Below are 24,307 nucleotides of genomic sequence, written 5' to 3'. Positions count from 1 at the left end.
AGATTTATCCACCTATCTGCTTCACTTTGTGTGTGCACGGATAATGCTAAAACACTGGGTAAACTTAGCTTTTCTTACGTGAGGAAACTACTCCCTGATTGTCATACCGTGAGTTTGTTTTGCCAGCTGTTTCATAGCCAGGGTTGAAAGCGTATACAGGCTCAATTGAACAAGATTTTTATGAATTCCCAAATGATGGGATCCAAACTAATGATGCTTTGCTGTAAAATTCGATAAAAATTAATTTATTTTGCTGACAAGTATGACAGTAGAAACAACTGTAGACAGGCTTTTAAAAAGATCTAAATGTTAAAAAAACTAAAAATACATAAAAAGTCAAAATAATTATCTGAAGAGAGTAACATTTTTGTGGGTTTTACAGTCCTTTGAAAAATTTTTTTTTTTACAGATTTACTTCCTTATGCATTCATTGACAATACTGACAAGATATGCTTACAAGGGGGCAACCTACATTGAAGAAAATTGCTACATTTATTAAAATGACATCGGTTTTTATGCTCTGGCCTTGGGAAAAGGCAGTTATTTTCTCTGGGAAATGACAACAAGGACAGCAGCAACGTAACAGTGGAAAGTAAGACACATTTGAGCCCCGAATAGCTGTGAAAATGGTACTCATGCTAAACAGCTCTTTAGAGTTTGAAATATTTTCCATGTAGTCCCCCGTCCTTTTGCCAATTTATTGCTATTTACCTAGTGCCTCCTTTGTGGGGCTGATGCTTTCAAAGGGAGTAGTAAAAGTGAAGGCAATTTTAGGGCACAAAACGTTGCTCTGAACCAGACTCCAATTTAGATTGCATGTTATTGTGTATTTTCTAAGCGGAAATCTGACTGCGTTTGGAGTTCCCGGCTTCAAACTATCTGGGAAGCACAAACTTCGAGTAAGAGCGAGAGCTTTTGGGAACAGGGTGATGGGACCGACCTTCCTTCCTTCCTTCCACAATAAGTCATTGAACACCTTGTAGCTCATAATTCCGTGCTAGTCCTAAGGCAGCTCAGAAAAGAACTGGAAGGCAGGACCTTGCGACACGGAGCCTCCAGCTTATACACACAGAGAGAGAGAGAGAGAAATGGAGACTGAAACCATCACGTGTCCTTTACCAAGGACGAGGCCAGGTGGATGACAGCAAATACGCCACAAGGGCCATTTTCTCCCATTTGAAAAACACTTTCTTTTGGGAAGAGGAGAGACTAGGACAAATCTATGGTGATTATTTTCTGGTACAAAAGTTAGGATCATTTTTTCTGATTTCTAAATTGACTTATATGTAAAGCATTGGGTTTCAATATCCATTTGATGATTTACTCTTATAGAAAATAAATGAAACAAAATCTGGACTGTTTCAAAAAAATATGGCACTTGGGTGGCACTAGGAGAATAGCACACATGATGTTTTCTGTCAACGCATTGTTAGATGCGGTATTTTCAGCCTTCATTCTAATTGAAATAAACAGGACAGCGCCTTGCTCTGGTTCCTTTAACTTTGAAATGACAGGTTTTTCCCTTTGCAAAGAAGCATAACCTGTTTTGATATGGACTGCTGCCCACCGCCCTCTCTGGCTGCCCTCTGACAGCTTAGAGCCCCTCCCCCAGGCTCAGCAGACACCTGCTGGTGCCCCACAGCTATGTGAGCTCCTGCATTCTTGGGACGCCCCTCACAGAGGGGGGCCGGGAGGAGATTTCGGGGGAAGGCGCCATGCTACCCAGAAAGCAACCTTGCTGATTAGAGCAGATTTCCAGCTGCAGGGCATTGATACCATGTTCTAAGCTATTAGTGGTAGAAATGGTCCATTTTTTGCACATCCCCACAGCTGTTCTCTGTCTTTGCTCTGCTCTCTATTCTCTTCCTCTCTCTCTCCTTTCCCTCTTTACCTCTCTTTCCTGCTCTTTCTCCCCAACCACCTAACACACACACACACCATTTTTTTTAGCCTGCTTGGCACATTTCACATTTTCTTATTGAAGTTACCCACCAGTGATTTGGTCTGGCGTAATATGAGAACCTCTGCCAAGTTTCCACCCAAAGTTTAGCGTTCTCTAGTATATTTCTCAAATGGCACAACGGAATTGATATTAAGCTCCATTTAAATACAAATCCTGCCTTGCCTGGAGTGATTGAAAAGTGGACTTGTACTATTAAATAATTTTCTTTTGGGGCACTGTCAAATGTGATTGGTCAACACATTCAATAAATTTTAATTGTACCAGACACTATTCTAGGCACTTGGAGGGCATCACTCAACACAACAAAGGTCCCTGCCTTGGGGAATTGACAGTCTGATGGGGAGAGACAGAACTTCTACAGTAAGATAACACATGCACAGATGAATTTCTATGATAGAAGGTGATGAAGTGTTTTCAGAAAAATAAGTACAACAGGCTTGGAACTCAGGAAGGTAGGGTAGAGGTGGGGGCAGGTGGCGGGATTAAATGAGGTGACTCCGTGAGTTGTGTGGAGAAGCTGAGATTTGGACAGTGACTTCTGGGAAGTGAGGAAGTCAGTCGAGCAGCTCCCTGGGAGAAGGAAGAGCATTCCAGAAAGCAGGGACAGGAGAAAGCAGGAGCATGCTTGGGGTGTTGGGGACAGAAGGGCAGCAGCGTGGCTGGAGCACGGGGTGTGGTGGTGTGAAGGCAGCCAGCTACTGCGTGCCCAGATCATATGGGGCCCTGCCGGACTTTTGAAGGACTTTGGCTTTTATGTGGAGCAAAATGGTGAGTTCCTGCAGAGTTCTTAGTGGAGAAAGAAATGAGCAGCTTAGCATTTCAGAAAGAAAACCCTGGCCGCTGTGGGTTGAAACAATTTGAATGAAAATGGACCTGGGAAAGGAGGCAAGAACAGAAGCAAAAACACCCATTAGAAGCCTCTGGTGAGGCTGGGTTTTCAGGATATTCTGGGGGTAAGGTCAACAGGATTTCCAGGTGCATGAGAACCAGTGTGTGTGAGAGAGCGGAAGCGAACACAGTGCAGACGTTTCTGTCACAAGAGAAGCCTATTGATCAAAAGGTTTAAGTCTAGGCCTAAGGGGTAAAAACCAAAAAGAGGACAATGTTTTAAAAACTTAAGGCGTGGAGGAAGGTGACAAGACAGAGGGATCCGTCTGGGCAGGCAGCTGTCACTTCCCCCTTCACAACTGGATTCCAGAATGTCAGGCTTCCCAGCCTGGGAAGCCTGTGCACTCACCTTGCGTCAGGCCTAGAACTCTCTTCTCCCAGGTCCTTACATAGTTGGCTTATTTGCAGGGCCTTAGCCTCAGAGCTCTAACGGGGCCACGCTCCCTAACATAGCTGTACTTCCCCAGATCTCGCTACACCAGTACTCTGTCTCGTCCTCATTGCACAGATCACCTTCCCAAAACATCGAATTTGCTTTTCATTGCCCGTCTTCCTCCGCACCCCACTGCCCCCAAGTGCTCCACGAACTCACAGACTCTTATCGCTTTGGCTTGCTGCTGTATCCCCAGTATCTAGGACATCGTCTGGCACACAGCAGGACACTCTCTGTTGGGTGAAGAAGTCTCGGTATTAAAGTAAATCAGCACGTCTGTATTAAACCCCTGCAGGGAACACCACCAGTCTCCGTGTGAAGTTGAGGGAATATTTTCATGTAGCATATTTGGGTAAAAAAATGAAAACATGAGAAAAAATAACATAGAAGAAAGTAGATAAAGAGAAATCATAAGGCACTCAATACATGATTTATTAGCAAGTGAGTTGAGAAGAGTTTCATGAATGGGAAGAATTTAAAAATTCAGGATCACTGAACTTCAGAAACGGCCCGAGAGCATGCTTAGGTAGAAATCTCTGCAGCCACTTGCTGAGCTTTCTCCAAACACCTCCGATAACGTGAAGCCCGTTATCGTACAAAGCAGTACACGCCAATCTTGGGATATTTTAATCATTAGGAAGCTACTTTTCATTCTGTGCACAGAAGAATAAGGAGTGTGGCACTAAGCAGAGTGGAGTGAGTATTTGGCCAAGGGAAGGTGTCGGAGAGACTCAGACCTAAGGAAATGTGGGGCCAGTGAATAACCAGTGCCCAGGTTTCTACGTGGGAGAAACAGGATAGAAAATATTTCCTATCTCTTTGAGGCTGGCACAGTGGGAAGGGTCTGAGAGTAAAATCAGCCCCATAGATAATGGACTGGAGCAAGACCTGACATCATTTTTTACTTATTTAGGACAATTAAACTTCCTATGTTTAAAAAAAAAGAAATCCCATTTCTGCCCATGAATAAGGCAGTCAGAGTTAATTATCCACGCAAATCTGAGAATGCTGATTCCAACAAGATTTTTTTTTTTTTAATAAGAAAGGCATCAAATTATAGTGAGAAATGTAATCACTTATATTTCTGGAGCTAATATGAATTCTAAGTAGGAGGCTGACCTTTGCTTGCCTGAGGGAAAAGAGAAACACTTCTAGTCAGAACAGTAATAATTTTTAAAAATAATAGTTCTGAAGTAATTTCCTTAAGAATGTGCAAAAGCCTGTGGATGGTGGGATTAATTTGGAACTAATCCAAGCACTGTCTTCAGAAGTTGGGGTTTATCAAAGAGATTACCTCCGATTTAAATCATATGGTCATTGGACTCTTTCTGGCTGAGGGGGTAACTCTGAGTGAGCCACCGAGAAGCTTCCATCTGTACACCCATGGCCGCCAACGTCTTCCAAGTGATTTTCTTTCTGTATGCTCTTCCAAATGCTGTAATTTGTCTTAGAATGGACCATTACTAGATTTTATTTTCTGCCCTGAGATTTTGGAGACCCGATGGTACTTCATCTAATCAAAACCACTCAGAAGTTTGACAAACCTTAGACAGTAGCAACTACCAACAATAAACCTTTTATGTACAATAATCAGAGTAATTCGTGGGTAATTCCAAGGGTGGGTGTTCCCCTACGAAGAGAAACGCTGCTTCAGAAAGCAGGGGGAAATGAGAGGGCTTAACGTTTTGAGCAGAGTATTTTCAAACTAACAGAGGAAAAAGTCCAGCTACTTTGTATGATTGAAAGCATTTCTGCTAAAAATGAAGTGAAATCAAGTCCCGGATGTTGTCCAAGGAAAATATCAAGTTGTTTTAAGTAAAGATTCGTCAAGAATGATGAGGTTGTGGAATATAGGTGAGGTTCAGTGGGGTAGAGTCCGGAGCCGATGACCAAGAAAGAATTCTTGAGGCGTCTTTGGCGCAAAATGGTGGTTTGTTAGAACACAGGAACAGGACCGTGCACAGAAGAGCTGCTGCCCTGGGTTGTGAGGGGTGGCCGATTATATACTATGGGGTTGGGGGAGGTAAGGAAAAAGGGAGGTTGAGAAAGTACTTTGATATTTTAAAGAAGGCTCAAAGGGTACCAGAGGCCTTGCCATTGTCAAGTTAAGATTGTTTACCCCTCTAGTAAGGCATTAACGTGAAGATAGTTGGGAACTTCCTGGAGGAACATCACATATCCCATCCAGGAGTGGGGGTGGAGAGAGGTTGCAGGGTGTAGGCTTATGCTTTGTCTTCAGCCAGCCTTCTGTTCCCTCAACAAAGAATATCTAAAATCAGGAAGAAAAAGGGAAAACTTGTCATTTATCTGTATAAGAAGCTTGATATCACTTAAGAATTAAAAGACCCCAGATGGCAATCACTGTGATGCCCTAGCAAGAGAACAACATTTTCTGAATATATTTAATCCCCAGTGTTAGAGGCCAAGTTTCCTACCTTCTGGGTTTTATTCTCTTATATGCCTAACGAGTCAGGGGATCAGGGATAGGCTGAACTAGGAAACCTCTAAGTTCTACATCTCAGTTCTAACACTGGCTCCGTTTAGAAGATACGAACTTAATGGAATTCTTGTGGCCGTTGACTGTTTTGTACACTTGTCCCGTTGTGAGAGGTGTTGTGGACTTTCACATGTAGGTCCAAAGAAAAGTAAGATACATGGTGATAAATTGTTTCTGCTTTGGAAATACGCCCAGCATTTATCCAAAGAACATCTTGGCATTGTCATTGGATTTTCACATCGGTATTGTTAGCTTAACCTTTTCTAGTGGGTCGATGTCCTCAGTTGCCCACAGTGGGAAGAGAAAATACATTTTGGGGACGTTAAAAGCAAATCACCATCTGCATAACTGGGTTTTGATGTTGGCTTTTCATACCCTGGATTGTGGGAAGTGGCTTGGCCTCTCCTCCTTCTCCCCAGTGTGTCCCTTCCTCCTCCTTCATGTGCCTCCTTCCCTCTTCCCTGTTTATACCAGGATCATTCTTGGCTTCTGGTCCTTGTCCATCCTGTGGCTACGCTCGCATCTCTCTGGCCTGTCAACTTCTGTTGATCCGTGAAGGTCAAGTTTCTCTTTCCCGAGAACTGCAGCCAATATTGATCTCTTTCTGGGCTCACGTTTCACATGATTTCGCACTGAATCTCACATTACCTTACCTTTCCCTTTATTCTCCCTTCTTCCCTCCCACGACTGGTTACATACTTCTGAAAGGTCGTGTCCTTCTGGAACATGTTAGATCTGTGTAGATCCAGTATAGCCTGATGTCTGGCTGGTTTTCGGAGCCTCATTCTCAGAATTCTGAAAGCCAAAATGACGTTCTGAACTCCCCAGCTGTCAGCCACGGGTAGAAGATGTGATGAGCAGTTCAAATCATTGGACATTCTACTCAGGGCTTCCTGTGCATGTGTGTGCAGGTATCACTTAATAACAAAGAACACCACGAGCCCAGCGTCACGTAGAGAGCTGTGGGACGCTACGTTGTCACCCGAAACGAATACAACATTGTACTTCAGCTGTACCTCGGTTAAGAAGAAAAGAACTCCAGTGCTTGCCAGATACTTCTCTTAGGTTAGTGCACACCAGTAGTCCTCATCCTCCGTGTGAAATGGAAAACCACCTTATCTCATAGGTGACACCACCTTGGACGTCCCCGGAACGAGGAAGAAAAGGGAAGAAGCAGCCTGGGGAAGGGGTTGTACCTATATGGACAAATATGTGGTAACATAAAAGGGGCTCCTTTTCTTTCTTACAAGAAAATTATTCCAGTGTTCTATCCAGTGTTGAGCTAGGACTGGCATGTACCTTGTGACGTATTTTTAAAATATGGAGTTTTGAGGTGCCTGGGTGGCTCGCTCCATGCTCTCTCTCTCAAATAAATAAATAAAATCTTTAGAAAAATAAATTAAAAAAATAAAAGTATGAGTTTCTGACACTTTATCCTATTACATCTTGCTTTAAAGTGGTTACATATTTTCTATCCCATTGTGGGCTATGTACTAGCAGTCAGGCTTGGCTAGCCTATGAAGCAGTAACAAATAAATCTTTCAATCCTAAAAGCTGAACAAAATGTTTCTTGTTTGTTCCGTCACAGTGGAAGGGTTGGGTAGTTTCTTCAGTGGTTTTTTATATAGGGACTTGAGGTCCCAGTGGTATTTCAGAAGAATGTTTGCCTACCCCACTCCCCTTAAGGAATTGTATAATCAGGTTCTTGATGAATAAAAGAACTAACAGCGTGAATTTGCTTATTTATGCATGCACTTCAGCTAGACTTCCTGTTCCGCTCACCCTCACCCCCTGAGGCGTTTTCTCGTTGTGGTATCCGGTGCACTGTTAAGTAATAATTGCAACAGAGACAGCCTGGAACAATAGGGCCTTCTGGAACACCGCGCCTGTAATCCTAAAGCAGAATTTGTATTCTGAGAAATGTTAAGTCTTGTAGTAACTGGCCTTCTCTTCGTCTGGTCCCTAGAATAGTGCCTGACCCGAAGCAGTGACACAGTCAATATGTTTGAATGAATGAATTCAAAACTCTCCTTAGCTTTGCCTTTATCTTGTAAAGCTAATCTTTAAAAATTATTTTACCAGTCTAAAAGTGTTTCCTATCTTTTTCCTGTCCCAGCCTAGATTTGCAGTGAATACTTGGAAACGAAGATGCGGACTTCATCTATTTTAACTTGATATTAAAAATTGGACTTAAGTGGTGTTTTCCAAATTCAGGAATTTACCCCGTCTTTTTTGAACTGACATGCTGGGTCTTTCGTAATGTAGGTAGACACTTCGTGAAACCATCGAGTGTGTAAACTGAAAAAACTTTAAGAAGAGAAGTAGATTAAAGTGACTGAAGATAGTTACTGAATTAAAATCCATTCAGTGGCATTTTCAAATGTCACCCGAAGCACTCTGCATAGAGTCGTTTGAGCTGCTTTAAGTATCATGGCTTTGGGGATAGTGCAGTCTCGGGACAATAAAGATAAGGTATAAATTCTGAACAAAGGAGAAAGGAATTATATCTGTTCATGGTGTAAGTAGAACATTCTGAGCAACTTTTCACTTGGACGGCCCTTATCAAGTGGTGGTTTTTCTAGAGTAGAGAGTGGGGCTTGCAAAACTGTAAATCAGGCAGTTTACATTCATATTCTGATCTGCAAATCCCTCGTTCATTTGCTAGGGTAAGACAGGTTCATAAAACTAATACGTTTGTTCATTTATGCCTCTTTTTTTTTTTTTTTTTTTTTTGGCATTTGGAAGAGTCCATAGAGCAAACTCTTAACATTTTATTGAGCTAAAAAATGAGAGCATATTTCTAGGAAATGTCTTCAGTTTCCTTTACCTTATGTTTCTGGCTTGTATGAGGGATGCTCAAAACTGAGTCTTGCCCACTGGTATGAGATTGGTGGGTGGTTATATTAATGTCAGTGATAGGGACTTTCTGCAAACATTTGTGAAAACAGGCATGCTGTCGGGGTGCCTGGGTGGCGCAGTTGTTAAGCGTCTGCCTTCAGCTCAGAGCGTGATCCCGGCGTTATGGGATCGAGCCCCACATCGGGCTTCTCCGCTAAGAGCCCGCTTCTTCCTCTCCCACTCCCCCTGCTTGTGTTCCCTCTCTCGCTGGCTGTCTCTATCTCTGTCGAATAAATAAATAAAATCTTAAAAAAAAAAAAAAAGAAAGAAAGAAAGAAAAAAGAAAGAAAGAAAGAAAACAGGCATGCTGTAAACCCACCAGGGATGAGCTTAATTGTTACGTCTGCAAATTACGGACTGAAGTTTCTTACGTATTTTAAGAAAATAAAATGCTATCTTACTGCTTTGAAGGTCACAAAAATGGAATTGAGTTCGTATAACCAATTTCCATATAAAAATTACAGCGTTTCCGTGATGATTTCAGATCAAGGTATTAATTGGCATCAATATCCATTCTCACTTCAGATTATTAGAGGCTCCAAATATTTACCATTTCAATGCACTACCGTCTTGGTCTTGCTTCTTGCTGTTTTATGTTTCTGACGCTGAAGAACATGTGCTGAAGTTTAATATTAACGATGCCACTCTAAGATTAACTGGAAACACGGTGGAGGAATTCTATCATCATGTACATTTTACTTTACCTGAAATATGTGCATTTTTGGGTAGTGAATCCATGGCCGCTATGTTGCTATGTGATGCATGTGGATATTTTTGCTTTAATGAAGACTTCCTGTCAGCTTGTTTCTCAAAGTGAAACTCCTCTTGCCTTCACCTGTGAATCCTTTGCTGATGTAAAGCTATGAACTTTAGAGTTCACATGGAACAGACTCTAAGCGTAATGCTGGTTGTTACCAGTCAGCACACACCTGAGCTCCTGAAGAAATGAAAACAAGAACAAGATTTAAAGTCAGCCCCTGGCTTACCTAAAGATTTGGGAAAAACTTGGTTCTGTGTCACATTCAGCCAAAATCAAAGTAAAAATTTAGCCTCCCCTCCACTTAGCCCTCTGGTAGCTAATCTCTGGACCATATAGTGGTAAAATCTGGAGATCGGGGAGAAGAATGAATGTTGCATTTAAGACTTGAAGTATTTATTGGGAAATGAAGGGAACTGGATATTGGAAATATTTTAATTTTCTATTTTTAATATGACTTTGTAATTTATGTTGGCTATAATTAACATTACAAAAAGCCTTATGTGGGGGACAGCGCCTTGAAAGCTCAAAATGCCCAAAATAAGTAGAAAAGGGAGTAAGTGTCTTCAAGATGTCTGACGTTCTGAGGGCTGCGTGGTGTGGGAAGGCCTGCAACGTCACCCCCAGTAAATTCCTCTGATTGTCCTTAACACGGTACGATTGTTCAAAGTGCTTGTGGTTTCAGTGGCTTTTGTTACTGTTTTTCTGGGGAGAAATCTTTTTTTTTTTTTTTTTAAATAACAGACTACGTCGTCACTACCTGATTTGAATAAATCAAACCAGAAATATCCTGACAGTGCACTAAACAAGACCTGTGTGTATAATGTGAGTTCTTTCTTTTTAATTTTAGAATCAACCTTGTCCTATGTTAGGCAGCTGGAGGCAAGAGTCAGACAGCTGGAGGAAGAAAATCGCATGCTGCCCCAGGTGGGTGACTTCCAGAAGCTTGTAGCTAGTCAGTGTCATTTGACTTGTAACATTTTATCTGGAATTTAAAGTCTCAATTACATTTTCTCCTTTAAATGATAGAAATCATTTTGTAAATAGTCATTCATCAATGTAGAGTGTGATTGCTTTCCATAATGACCATCATATTATCTGAATTCTTAAGTGTGATACCAAAGGAGGCAGGTGTCTGAAATCAGAATGCAAAGTCATTTTGAAGGAAGAAAACAAGAGAAAGAGAAAATGAAGAGAAGTGGAAAATATTTTGCTAGTACTAGTCATATACATCAGGCATGTAGTCGGTGAATATAGAGAAGGGACTCTTCTTTATATAAAAAATTTGCTAATTTATGAGCTAGGGAAAGCTGTAGGTAGTTTGAAGATTTCATATTTTAATTAAATTAGCACTTGCTAAAATTCTTTGTGATATAATTGAACTCTTTCAGTACAACAAAGCAATGACAGTAATTGACAGTTTCACTTTGGGGTTTAATTTCTTTTCTCTGGTGAATATAAAGTGGCACTTTTTCCGGGATTTAATGCCTCGCCATATATTTTACTTATAATATTATTTCTATGGGCCGAAATATCTTGGTGAGAATGATGTTGGCTGAGGTGGTGGTTCTCAGGGAATGTTTGGTTGAGGAGATGAACAAATCCCCTGATTCTAGGTTGGTTTCCTTTATAGACATGGAGGCAGTAAAGTATTTTAATATTTTATGAACGGAGTTTCTAAGCATTTAGTCACTAGTGTTCTTTCCACATTTTGGTGATTATTTCTACTTCCTGAGTGACTAAGGGAAAATTCACCCCTAAAAAACTAAGCGAACAGTAGTTTAAAAGACAGAGACTGGTTATAATTCAGGAGAAGACGCATAAATGTGAACACTTGGCAAAGATATTTTAGGTCTTTTAAATCTCGTTTTGTTTTCAAACTACTTTCACTCCTTAATGATGATTTGGTCTGTCAGGCACTGCGCCTAAGAATGCCTTTCTCTTTCTTCCATTGGCCAGGCATCTGACTAAAAATCATGATTAAATAAAATGAATCTACCTCTCTCCTTTCTCGAACTATGCACACGTCAATACCCATGTTGACAGAAGGGATTATTTGCATCATAAAATAGGTCCTGCTGGTAGAGTTTTCTCTCACCTCTTCTGTACTTTCCATTTTAAAACTTTTCTTTGCCATTTGTCCTTTTATATGGGATTCACAGTATGACTGTGCCAGGACCCTTGACTGAAAACATCTCACTTCTTTCCGTTCCAAGAAACCTAAAACTATAATCAGGGTTTGTGAGTATTCTGTATGGTTATACCATCTCTGGGCAACTGGGAATGTAGATGAAAAGAGGGAAAAGATCTGTTTCTTAATTTCCCTCTGAGTGGGAATTGAGGCTCGTGTCGAACATTGAAATGCTAGCGTGTGTGCTATGTTATTTAAAAAGAGGCACAACAAATATGAAAATGATTACAGGATTGATTTGTAAAAATCTGTACAAGTGTTAGAAGTCTTGAAGGGAAATCAGAAGAGTCTTCCACCGTACTCGATGTATCGAGTGTATGCATATTTAAATACGAAGTACTTGCACAGTCGAGAAGTAGAAGAGATTAAACAACTTTTCAGGCTAAAGTCTTAAAACGTATGTTTTTAAATGCATTGCTATTTTCTATCAAAGAAAGTTTTCTTTCTCCACAAGAAAAGGCTAGGAGGGATCATGTTTTACTGAATCTTAAGATGTTATTGGTGTGGGATGCACCATTCTCATATGGACCACTGAGAACGAAAAGAGATGTTGTCGATTATACCATGCCGGATTCTTGCTGATTTCAGAGATGTTAAAATGGAGAAACCATGCTTTAGAATTAAACAGCTTTTTACATGTCCAGGGTACTTTCATGAAAAGAAAATCAATTGTTTGAAATGCAAAGAATACAATAGATCTCAGTTCAAAAACAATATTTTGTTAAATTTCTAAATCTGGGAGTGTTCCCTTCATTTATAGCTAAGATAGGTATGATAGGACCACCAATTGCAAGTACTTGTATAAATACAACTGAAATGAACAGACAATAGACGAGGTCTGAGGATGGAAAACAATAAACGAATCTCAGAGCAGTGAGAATCCTGTAAAGGGAATATTCGTGGAAGGCTGAGATTGGGACCGGATAACACAAAGGTGCATGCAACTTATTCTTGGATTTTCTTGGTACTATTACAAATAATTATATGCTTTCCCTGCAGAAACTATTTCTGACTGCATGATGTTAGCTGATTTGCAAGGTCAATTCAATGTGACTAGCTGACATCCCTGCATAAATTAGTCTCAATATCTGAACACTTGATTTTCCCATTGTAGGAAATTGCTCATTGTGCCTTGATTAAAAGATAGTCTGTTTTACTCCCAAGTTTATAAAAAAAAAAAAAAAATCCTCTTGACTGGATAAACAGGAAAAAGAGTATAGTTGGCGATTGGAATTCCAAGTGTATTGGATCTCTTTTATGGCCCCGGCCAGGTTCTTCGTTGATAGTGTAGCATTTAGACTAATTATGTAAAGCATTTTCCTGGAGGAAGAAATCTCCTTAATGCTTATTTTTATACTTTATGTAAAATTGTGTATAATGAACTGAGAGTTACAACTTTGCCCCAGCAATACATATTTAAAAGTAAACAAGATGAGTGTAATAAGTGCTTGTGGATTTCTCTCCGGTTAGATGAAAAGGCTTCAATTTCTTAATTTATAAATGACAAGGTTCCCCCTAGCCTCTTGTAGGCCTAATTATAAATAAAGCTTGGGTTCAGTTTTACATCCGTGCAAAGTTACCAAGTCCCAGAATGAAGGGTTTTTTATTCAAAAACAGAAAAAGGTAGTGAAGATTGAGTCGGTTCTAGCCAGTGGTGAAGAGGAGCCTCCAGGAGGTGTGGTTGGAATATCAGCACGGAGCCCACGTGGGATGTAGCTCTTTGCTCTGCCATGATGTCTACGATGTCTCACGAGAATCACCGAGCAGTACTTTAAATCCAGTTTGTGAACACAGTATTTCAAAAGAATCCTAAAATAATAACAGAAAACACAGTATTATTTGCTACGTTATTACTTGAAAAGAAAATGTCTTTATTATATATTAGATAGGAAGACAAATGAGACCTACCCTCCTATCAGATTTTCAAGGGCATAACAATTATTATTTATAGGTGTGATGTACATTAGATCTCTAGAACCTAATTCATTTTGCATATCTGAAATTTTGTACATGGTGATTAGCAAAACCCCATCTCCCCGTCCCCTCAGCCTCGACAACCGCCATTCTAGCCTTTGCTTCTATGAGTTTGAGTGTTTTAGATACCTCATGTGAGCGGAATCATGTGGTATTTGCCTTTTTGTGACTGGCTTATTTCATTTGGCATATTACCAAGTGATCATTACCATATGATCCAACAATCCTACTTGTGGATATTTACCCAAAAGAATTGAAATCAGGATCTCAAAGAAATATTAGCAATCCTGTGTTCACTGCAGCACTGTTCACAATAGCCAAGATGTGGCAGCAACTTAAATGTCCATCAAGAGATGAATGGATAAAGGAAATGTGGCATATACCTATAATAGAATATTATTCAGCCTTAAAAAAGAAGGAAATCTTGCAACACGTGACAACATCGGCGAATCTTAAAAATGCTTTTTGGAAAGTTGGTACAAATGATCGTTAAATTAAGATCACCTGAATTTAGGATATTCTTCCTTGAACCCATAAACTAATGTGGATTTATTTTTCTTATTTTTATTTTTTACTGATTACATACAAAAATATTTCATGGGATTGCAATGAACCTCTCATAATACACAGAGTGCTAAAGCTGCTCAGACTGGCCTGTCTGCTCCCCTGTGTACATACTTAACATGATGGGAGCCTTAAATGAAGGTTGTATGTGAGTGAAATAAATGTAGCTGCTGTGTATGAAGTTTTATTAATTTTTAAATCTAATGAGGCGGAGTCACACACAATGATGTAAATAGGTATTTATAGATAAAAGACCCAATATGGTATAAAGTAGATGCAAGGAATTTTATATCAAATTTAAAAGGAATGTACCTATTTTGTGTATAGACATTTATGCATAATCACAAACTTTCTGTGGATAAAGAATCCTAGATTTTCAAAGCTGGATAGAACCCACGTGTCACGTTGGACAACACCAGTTTTTAGGTAAAGGCTTACAAGATTCACAGAATGTTAGGAGTATAGTCCTGGTCAGACAGCTAATGAAGGATGGACTCAGGCGAAGATGTGGGCCTATTCAGTGTCCTTCTGGCATGCACAGCAGCTCCTTTAGTCATTTCATACCATTTATGTAATTCAGTTTAAGTAAGCTGCGAAATCTGTTTTTATCTTATTGTCGTTCTTTTTTTAAACATTTGTTTTAATTAACATTGGGTTTGCTTAGCTCTCTAAGATTTATCAGACATTCTAGTCCTGATTTAAAGTAAATATTCCATTTTTCTTAGAGCCATGGATGGAATCCATCAAAAATGGGGGAAAAAAATGCATCTTACAGAGCCTTCTTTTTCTTGACACATTTCCAAAATACCTCAGAATCCTAGTTTTGTACATACACACCCATATCTGCACGAGAGATTCATACTAAACAGAATGAGGTCAGAGAGGGCCTTGCTGTTCCGAGTGAATTTGGAGGTAGGTGGTGGCTAGGGGAAAAAATAGTTATAGTCGTTTTAAAGGTACCCATGAAATTTGTTATTTTAGCCCAAATTTTAAAATCTTGCTTGGATATCTCAACTCATCCCATGATCCTTTTCTTGACGGTCACAAGGATTTTAATCCAGACCTATGTACTATGTTTATATGCTATATTCGCGATGAAGTCTATTCAGCGAGAAATTAAAGTGGGTGATACAGAGCACCTCGCTGATGATTTTATTATAAATGATACTGTCTTTTGAAGGAATCAGTCCCTCTTCAGACATCACCGTGAGGTAAAAACTATTAGTTTTTTAAACTCTTCTCCCCTATTCTGTGTTGAGTTTGGGTTTTACATCAAGAAGAGACCAGAAATAAGCAGTTTGCTCTGATTCCAAAGTCAATTAAGTACATTTATTAAAAGTCCTGCTGGGAAATCTGTTCCCTCTCATCAAATGCTTCAGCCCGAGCATCTGCCTGGAAAGCACTCTATGTCCTTTGTGCCCCAGAGTTGCTCTCCCAAGCAAACCACCCACTCTTGAGACTAACTTTTTAGAGATTTGTTAGAATCTGTAAAGGTGCCCCTATCTGTCTGGTGTCATATGCCTGCCCATGTGCTGTGGGTTCAGCAAACGTGCTCGAAAGGCATGGCAACTCGGATCGCCACTGCGTGGGCTCCTTTCAGCCAGTGTGTCTATTTCTGTTGGGCTAGCACACACAGAGGAGTCTAATTTTAGGAATGGAAATGAAAAATCTTCCTCTGGTGTAATTTGGTTACAGTGTGGCCTCACGATGCAGTGCGTTGGGAAGGAGGAAGGGCCTTTTCCAGAGCACTTTCTGAACAAAGGAACCTGTCACCATGGCCAGGAATGCTGAGGAGGGTACACGGGTTCTGAGGAAATTGAGCTTGTCACTTCCATGGCAACACACACCCCAGGTCCAGCACTGCATCTCTGAGAAGCTCCCTCACCCGTGTGCCTGTGCAGATTACCCGTGTCCCGGACAGAAATGAGAGGGGTCCTTCTGACACTTAGATTTCCCTCATGGGCTTCTCCTTTCGTTGCTGTGGAGATACTTATTTTGTTGCTCTTTCTCTTTTTCATATTTTCTGACTTTGTTTTTCAAGTCATTTTTGTCTTACAGGGCCATAAATATCTGGCTTTTCTAGGGTTTGGAATTGCTCTGATAAAAGGAAAAGATCAGGGAAAAGAAAAAAATTGCACAAAAACCAGGCACAGAGTAATGCTCTGAAAAAAGGAAAAAATCAGGGAAAAGGGGGAAAAAAAAAAGAAAAAATTGCACAAAAACCAGGCACAGAGTAATGCTTTACAGGCTGTTTAAAGCAAGTGGTGCTATCCTTCAATTGTTACTTGCTTGGAAATTGCCATTCTGGCACTCCTGAGGAGTAACTGGTGCAAATTTTTTTTCCTGGATAGCAACTCTGTGTGGCACAACTAAAGTAGAATCTGGATGCTACTGATAGAAGAAATGAGTTAAATCCATGAAGGGTGGGCTGCTGCTAGAGTCCTATTTTGGGGAGGGGGGGAAGGACTCCACCAGAGGAATAATGCTTGTGGGTTGCCATTTCCTCCAAATCACTGTGATTTATATAATTAAAAGAAAAGAAGCTTTTATGTATAGTTCAATAGAGTTTTCAGAGGACAGATGGGAGCTGCCCAAGTGGGTGTGGGTGTATTGGAATAAAAGAGACAAATAGATATGGAAAATAAGTTTATGGGGAAAAAGCCATGTTGGAGAACCTGAATACATGGAGACTGGATTAAGAAAAGAGGTAAAATGTATTAGCAAAAATGCCGAGGAGAGTGAAATTCATAGGAAAAACATTGAAATCAGCCTGGAGGCTCTCACGGTGAGGAGGTTGACAGCATTCTTCTGTGCCCCCCCCCCCCAATGCTTGAGGGTTCTTGTTTGAGAATCTCAGATGCAGGATGCGAAGTCTTCATTCTAATGAGAGAAAATAGATGAACTAGAAATGCAACAGAAAATACAGCTATGCCACTTACTAAACTTATTAAGAGAATTACTGAATTTAAAAGGCACTCAATGGTTAGGGACTGTGGTATCCATTCTTATTTAATAGGACTGCCTTTTTCTCTGTATACTGGCATGATGATAATTCTACCACGAGGGCATATTTAAAAAAAAATTTTTTTTTAAAGATTTTATTTATTTGATAGACAGCCAGCGAGAGAGGGAACTCAAGCAGGGGGAGTGGGAGAGGAAGAAGCAGGCTCCCAACAGAGCAGGGAGCCCGATGCGGGGCTTGATCCTAGGACCCTGGGATCAGGCCCTGAGCTGAAGGCAGACGCTTAATGACTGAGCCACCCAGGCGCCCCTAAAATTTTTTTATGTTATTTGGAGTAGCCATAACAATAGCATTTTGATTACCTGTCCTTGGCAGAATTTGTCACAGAAAAAAATGATAGGACTCGCTCAGCAACAAGTTTTGCTGTGTAGTAATATCAACTAGGATCATAGATATTTGAATGAGAAACAACATGGAGGAAACTTGAGACGGGGGATAGTTTGTAAATACATTATACATATTTTGGGGGAAAACTTGAGACAGAACTGTAAGAGAAATTAATGTTGTCTTGGAGAAATGGCTTTCTACTCTTTATTTATTTTTTGTCTGAAGTAAAGTGGAAAATCAAAAAAGATGAAACAGTCTTTCCTTTTGTAATCATGTAAGGAAACAGTCTCATAGAAAGCAATAGAATAGATTGTGTAGTGTGTGACACGGGAATTAGTTAAATGTAAATACTATTCAGATATGGAGATATATATATATATATATATATATATATATTTAAAAAACAATAAACTGTGAAAACTTGGGTCTAACAGAAGCCTGTAAAGATGGGAAGATCCCTAGCAGCCTCACTTTGCTTTCCATTTCCATTTCCCACTGGAGGTCACCATCCCTCTGCTGTGAAAGAGGCACCCTATCCACCCTGTCGTCCTCTCCAGTTCAGACCTTTCCTACAATGGGGTTCAGGCATTTCTCATTTAAAAGTCTCTACTTCTAGTTGTGTTTTGTTTTGTTTTTTGTTGTAGCCTGAGCAAAGTGATCAGTCATGCTTATAACACATTAAAAATTAAAGTTGGTGCCTCTTAATATCTTGTAACTGTAAAGTAGACAGATACAAATGTAATACAAGCAATATCTGTATTGCCTAAATGTAATATAGACAATGACTGTAATAGAGACAATAATGGGGTTCTTTGACAGAATAGGACAGTTTAAGTAAATACATTTCTAAGTGGTTTGAGATTTTCCTAAATTATATTTAAGCTAGCATTGTGTGAAAAATAAAACATAACGGAGTTAATTTTAGAAAGCTGAGACATAGTCAACAGTGACTTTGGACTCTTAGTTACCAAGTAATTAAAGGAGTCCCCACGAATATGCTAGAACAAACAGAGAATCGGAATTACAAGAGCTAGGACTTAGCTAATTAGCCGTTGGACCAAGATGATGCATCTTAACCTTTGTGAACTTGATATGCTTTGAGTAACAAAGAAGATTGCCATAGGTGATATGGAAGGTTCTGCTCAGCTCTGCAAATCCATGACTCTCTATTCAGAGAAAGTTTGTGTATATGTATAACGTATTTACAAAATAGGTGTGTCCTTTCTATTTTGATACTAAATTCCTTAAAACTACAACTTTATACCTTACTGGGTCTTTTGTTTGCAGGTGCATATTTATGTCATTGTGGGTTATTCTACCTCATTGGGTTCTAAAGTTAATCAAATTTCATCAGATAGCTATTTATGCAACAGTCAAGGGTATATATCTTTGAGGCTCATGTGACATTAATATGCATATAGAGGGGCTCAGTCGGAGTAGTGTTAGCTTATGTGTATTTTGAGAGATAATGTGCATTAATGTCCCTTAATGTTCATTTTTATTCTTTCTATAAGCCCTCCGTAATGAACATAAAGGCCCTTGTTTTCCCTGAGTATATACATGTAAAAATAAACAAGATGAGTATGTAAATGCTATTGATTCCTCTCTGGTCAGGGACAAAGGTGTCTGTGTCCTCATTTGGTAAGTGTGGTCCCTTCCAGCCCTGAACATTCTGAGCTCAGGGATTAAAAAAAAGAAAACAAGGTTGTGCCCGAGTCCTAGAACGAAGGGGTCTTTAGTCAATCACAGTAAGAGACATGCAGTGGATTGAGTTGGTGCTACCAGTGGTGAAGAGGGGCTCAGAGGAGGTGTGGCTGGAACGTGAGGCATCACCAGAGAGCACAGCGCTCTTCCTCGGCCGTGCTCCCCGTGGGATCCTGCGAGCATCGTGGAGCTGAACTTTAAATCCGGTGTGTGAGCACGGCGTTTCAAAGAGAGCCCCAAAGCATGGATCTTCTTATTAGATATTATTTACGTATTAGCCGTCATGACTTGGGAAGGAGCTACCTTTTAAAAGTTGACACAAATGATAGTGAAAGGTCACCTAAACTTAGGATGTTCTAATATAAACATTTTTAAAAAATCACATTTAAAAATATTTTATAGGATGAATGGAGACCTGACATTTCGGAGAGGATTTTTTTAAATGGTGATGAAAGTGTATACCGATATAGGAAATGTTTAAAATGTAACTTTCATTTACCTGCAACTTATATGGAAACCATCTGTATTCTTTATTTTAAAATATAACATACTTGTCAGGAGTCCAATTCTGAGATAAGCCAAAAGAAATTACTGTGAAAAAGAGATGACAAAGATCTGATATAACATACATTTTTTTTTTCCAGTGTGATAGACTGAGGAGAATAACAAGACAGCTTGCATATGAATCAAAGTCAGCTAGACTAGGGATACACAGAAGGAACAATGTCCAGAGGGGGAAAAAAAGTTTTTTTTCAAAGGATAGCTGATGTATTGGGTTCATTCTGTACACTAAAACATCTGAAGTAATAGCTAGCAATCAGGACTGGGCCTGTCTTCCAATTTTCTCGTTGACCCAGAGTATGAAAGAGGAATCATTGTGGGTACACTGTGAGACAATGATCCGTGCTGCCTTTACAGTTCACATGGAGGTTTTGTGGACTCTTTTTCAGACTGTGTGCGTTGAGCCTGCATAACTGGGTAGCATGTTATCATACGAAGCTGATTAAAGGACGTGTGGAGGAGCAGTATGAAGAGAGCATAGGAAATAAATTACGGGCTTCCCCTCAATTGTTATAAGTCTGAAGGGCCTTTGGTGGCTGGGTAAACAGGTCTTAGAAGATGACTTGGGGTTTATTCTAGAAATTCTACAAAGTAGTTTCTACATCAGTAAGCAGTGGAGTTTTGGGGGAAAAAATCCACCCACGTTTGTAGATGGTGGCATTACTAGAAAGTAATAGAAGTCTGTGTTTCTTCAGGCCACACCAGCACCGATTAGGGTCAAACAGATGGAATCCCTCTCTCAGCTTACCTTCAAGTGGATGGGTTTTCACCTGTCCTCCTAAGTCCGCTCCTGACTTTGGCTGTTGACTGGCTGCAACAGTGATGTCCTGGCCATTCCCCTGACTCCTCTGATCGGGGCTCCCAACATTCTTTGGGCTGAGAAAATTCCCCCAGTCTTGTTTGGGTTCTGCCTTGCTCCAGGTCCAAAGCCTGTGTGACAAGTACTCCTTCCCACAGGTTCTGGTGGTAATCCCAGAAATGGAGGGGGGGAGGAAGAGTTACTCTTAGCAAAGGGTCGATCTATTCAAAAAATGTTCCTCCCTTTTCAAAGTACTCTGTTCTTCATTCAGGTGTCTCTCTCTGGTCTCATTCTTTCCTTTGGGAGAACTTCTTGTCCTCAAGTTCATCAGTACCTCCCCAAAATTGACTCAACTGAGATATTTGTGATTTCAGGAGTGGCCTAGTCAAGGCATACAAATACGCCCTCTTTCAGAATTTTTATCTTCTTTGAGATTTTTCTAACTTTCATAATGTAGGTTAGAGGAGTAGAAGCAGCTTTTGAATTAATACTTTTTAAAAAGAAAAAAAATTAAGCACAAAAAGGAGACAGCTAACCACCTTGCTTAAAACCCTTGGACTAATTATTTGCTAGTTTTATTAATCTAGCTGCTACTGTTAGCTGTTTATTAGGAAAAAGATTGCATATACAAATGTAAGGATCAACAAGAAGTGTAATTCTGACTCAAATGTAGTATAACAAAGAAATTTGGTACTGTCTTGTCTTTTTTTTGACCTGAAATGCCTCTCATTTGCAACAGAACAACATGGGAGGCAGAAGTTCTAATGTTTGACAGATAACAAATAACTAATAAACCCAGGACCAGATGGGAGCCATCCTGGACTTACATAAAAGCTGGCTCTAAGAAAGGGAGGCTTTTTAATAGCCAAGATATTTCTGCTGTTTTTGACACCCAAGGCTGGTGTATCTTAATGTCAAAAAGGTAATTTCTTAATTGAAACAGTTTCATATGCAAGAAACTGTAATATCCGTAACTACAGAAATCTCATACAAGAAAAACATAAAATACACACTCAGAAATAAATGACAACTCCAGCAAACTTAATCACAAGTGAATTGTGTGGGAATGATAGGTCTTTATCCTTTTGGGTGGCAAGCATGTTTTGAGAGCCAAAAGTTAACAGAAGCTACGGTTCGAATCTGGCTGACGTCTATTTGACAACGAGTTTTAGACAAAGGGAGCTTCAGCAACTTTGCATTTTGAAATGTGTTGTTTTGTTTGGAACCAGCCCCATTCACTTTCCATTCCCTGTTTCTATCTCACTCGTATTTTAACGCGTGAGTCCTTAACCAGCAAAACTCATGCACTTTTGTCAGTAAGTTCTCCCAGTGATATGAGAGTTGGTGGTGGCAGCTCAGGTTCTTTGCCAGTTGAAAAGGATTTGGAGAGGTCGATTTAAGACCAGACACTCTAAATGCTCACTTGTGAAGAGGGTGGCTCATGTGGCCTCACGGGCATTCATTTAATTGAAGAGGACTCTCTTGGTTAGGGAAACCAGTTTCACTGAGCCTTTGACATTGGAGAACGAGATTAAGATGGACATGAGGGCAGGTAAGGGCAGTTGCCTCTCCAATGTTTTTCACTTAAAACAAGTGCCCTGCTCATGATCTTGATATTGACAGAGTTCTTCAGAATCAGTCATGAGAGTGTCATAAGACAGCTCTCAATTCTGGGTGGTTTCTCAGGGCTGGAAATGATGCTATAGTGACTTACAAATCGATAGGACTTTGGTCTTTAAGCCTGGAAAATGTCCAATGTCGCTATCATGTTGATTTTTAATACTTTATTGCCTTATTAAGTTATGTCTTTTATTTTAGGTGTATCTTTTATGTTCATTCTGTCTAAAGGCATCAATCCTGTTGGTCTTCAGTATTCAGAATCTTGAGTCTTTAAGGCCCAAGGAGAGACACCGTAGGTCACGAATGGGTAGTGCCCGATTCTTTTATTTTTTATAAGCTCTTAAATGATGGGGCTGCAGCCTGAAATGGACCTTTCTCCCTGTGAGAAACACAGCTTGGGCCACAGCAAAATGGCTGATTTACAAGAATCTATCACCCTTGCAGTTGAGTCAGCCGCAGGGTGCAGACAGCACACAGGATGGGGCTGGTTGAGTCGCACGTTCCCCCTTAGAGTTCTGTTGCTGTCACTAGCCCTAGAACCACATCCTGAGTATCAGCTGAGGTCCTGCATATTGGAGTAACACTGAGGCCATCTTGATGCTGATGACTCATCCTGACCCTGGCCCCTATGATGATCTCTGTTTTGCAGGTGAGAGAATGTTCACTCAGGGGCAGAGGCAAGGTTTGTGCCCAGATTTTCTGTTACCACTAGTCTAGCATTCTTCTCATGTTGCTGAAACCTGTTGCACAGCAAGTGTATTTCTTTTGAAGCAAGATAGTGGTGAAAACACCACCAACCACCACCACGATCTCCACCATCACCATCCAGAGCAAAGCTCTGGTGTAGTATCCTTGGGGTCTGAATTGGGAATTAACCAAGAAACCCAGTTGGGTTGTTAGTCCATCTGTTTTCTAGTCACTGAAAGATTTCATTGTTCTGATAATGATTTTCTCAGCATGGGAAGATCTCATCATTTTATTAATCTTAAGGACATTTCTAGCCCCTAGATAACTGATTAGTCAGGAAAGAATATTTGTCTACTTAATACTTATCACTTCTGGTTCAATTATAGTTTCTTTGTAAGCCACTTGCCTCCTCCTCCAAAAAATTCCAGTCTGTCATGATTTTCTTATCCTCTCAACCAGGGCTTGGCACTTTTTAAAATGGCCAGATAGTAAATATTTGCAAAATTGTGAGCCATATGGTGTTTTTCAACTACTCCTGTCTGCCATTGTGGCACCAGAACAGCCAAAAACAGAGTATCTAAATGAACAGGTGTGGCTGCATTCTAATAAAACTACCTATGAAAGAGGTGAAAGAGTCTGGATTTAACTCCAGTAGTAGTTTGCTGACCCCCTACTCCACATTGAAATCATTTGTCAATTACTTGGGTTATCTCTTAATATCATTTTTAAAATTGGTCTCTCATGTAAATTTTCATTTGTGTATAAATAACTTATTATATGATGGCATCTTTATATTTTCATTGGCTTAACTTCCTTTGTCCTGTCATCCCCAAACCTGCCCTAAGTTATCAATATGTGGGATTTGAAAAGTGCTGTGAGTGAACCAGAGGAGTAGTTGGGAAGAGGTAAAGCTATTCTTTCCAACAAACCACTTAGCTTTGGGAGGAAAATTTGTTGGAGATCAAGATGCTTGCATTTGACCTGAAAAGGCAAGTCCTCCCCTACAGGACTCACAGTTGTTGTGGTACTGATGGATAGGGAGTTTGTAGGTTTCTAAAACGTATGTCTGGTGATTGAAGGTGTACTTTAGTGAGTGATTGATTATATTGCTTTTGTGTCCTTCCACGTCTTAGATTGCTGGAAAGATAACGTGGGGCAGGCTTGTCTTTAAAATAGATACCATGTGTGGCTGGTAGCTTGGAAAGAATATGAAACGCTATCTAGTCCTTCACAGACAAGTGAAATCCTAAATCTATGTCTGTCAGTGAATGAGGAAAACCATTTCTGGCTTGGAGGGAGGTCAGAAACCAATTAATCTCCCTTTTTCTGTAAGTGAGGACATCACATGATAGGATGAGAAATCGGGAGATCACTAGTAAGAATAGAGTAAATTCTGTATTTTTCAGGTCATTCATATTCTCT

At 40.1% G+C, this 24,307-nt stretch overlaps 1 protein-coding gene across 4 annotated transcripts in view; it reads left to right on the top strand.

Annotated features, from left to right (window-relative positions):
* CCDC85A (coiled-coil domain containing 85A) overlaps positions 1-24,307 on the top strand; it is a 187,782-nt gene that overhangs the window by 140,296 nt on the left and 23,179 nt on the right. For 3 of the 4 annotated variants that reach the window (XM_040623459.1, XM_040623460.1, XM_040623462.1), the window contains one exon: positions 10,287-10,363. The exons of the other annotated variant lie outside the window; for it this stretch is intronic. In XM_040623459.1, coding sequence (XP_040479393.1) covers positions 10,287-10,363 — 77 coding nt within the window. The remainder of the gene's footprint in view (positions 1-10,286; positions 10,364-24,307) is intronic. 4 annotated transcript variants of the gene reach the window in all.

The sequence above is a fragment of the Ursus maritimus genome, unplaced genomic scaffold (assembly GCF_017311325.1).
Source record: "Ursus maritimus isolate PB19 unplaced genomic scaffold, ASM1731132v1 scaffold_6, whole genome shotgun sequence".
In the NCBI taxonomy this organism is placed as follows: Eukaryota; Metazoa; Chordata; class Mammalia; order Carnivora; family Ursidae; genus Ursus; species Ursus maritimus.
The sequence above is the reverse complement of the archived record's forward strand: the minus strand, read 5'-3'. Positions and strand labels throughout refer to the sequence as shown.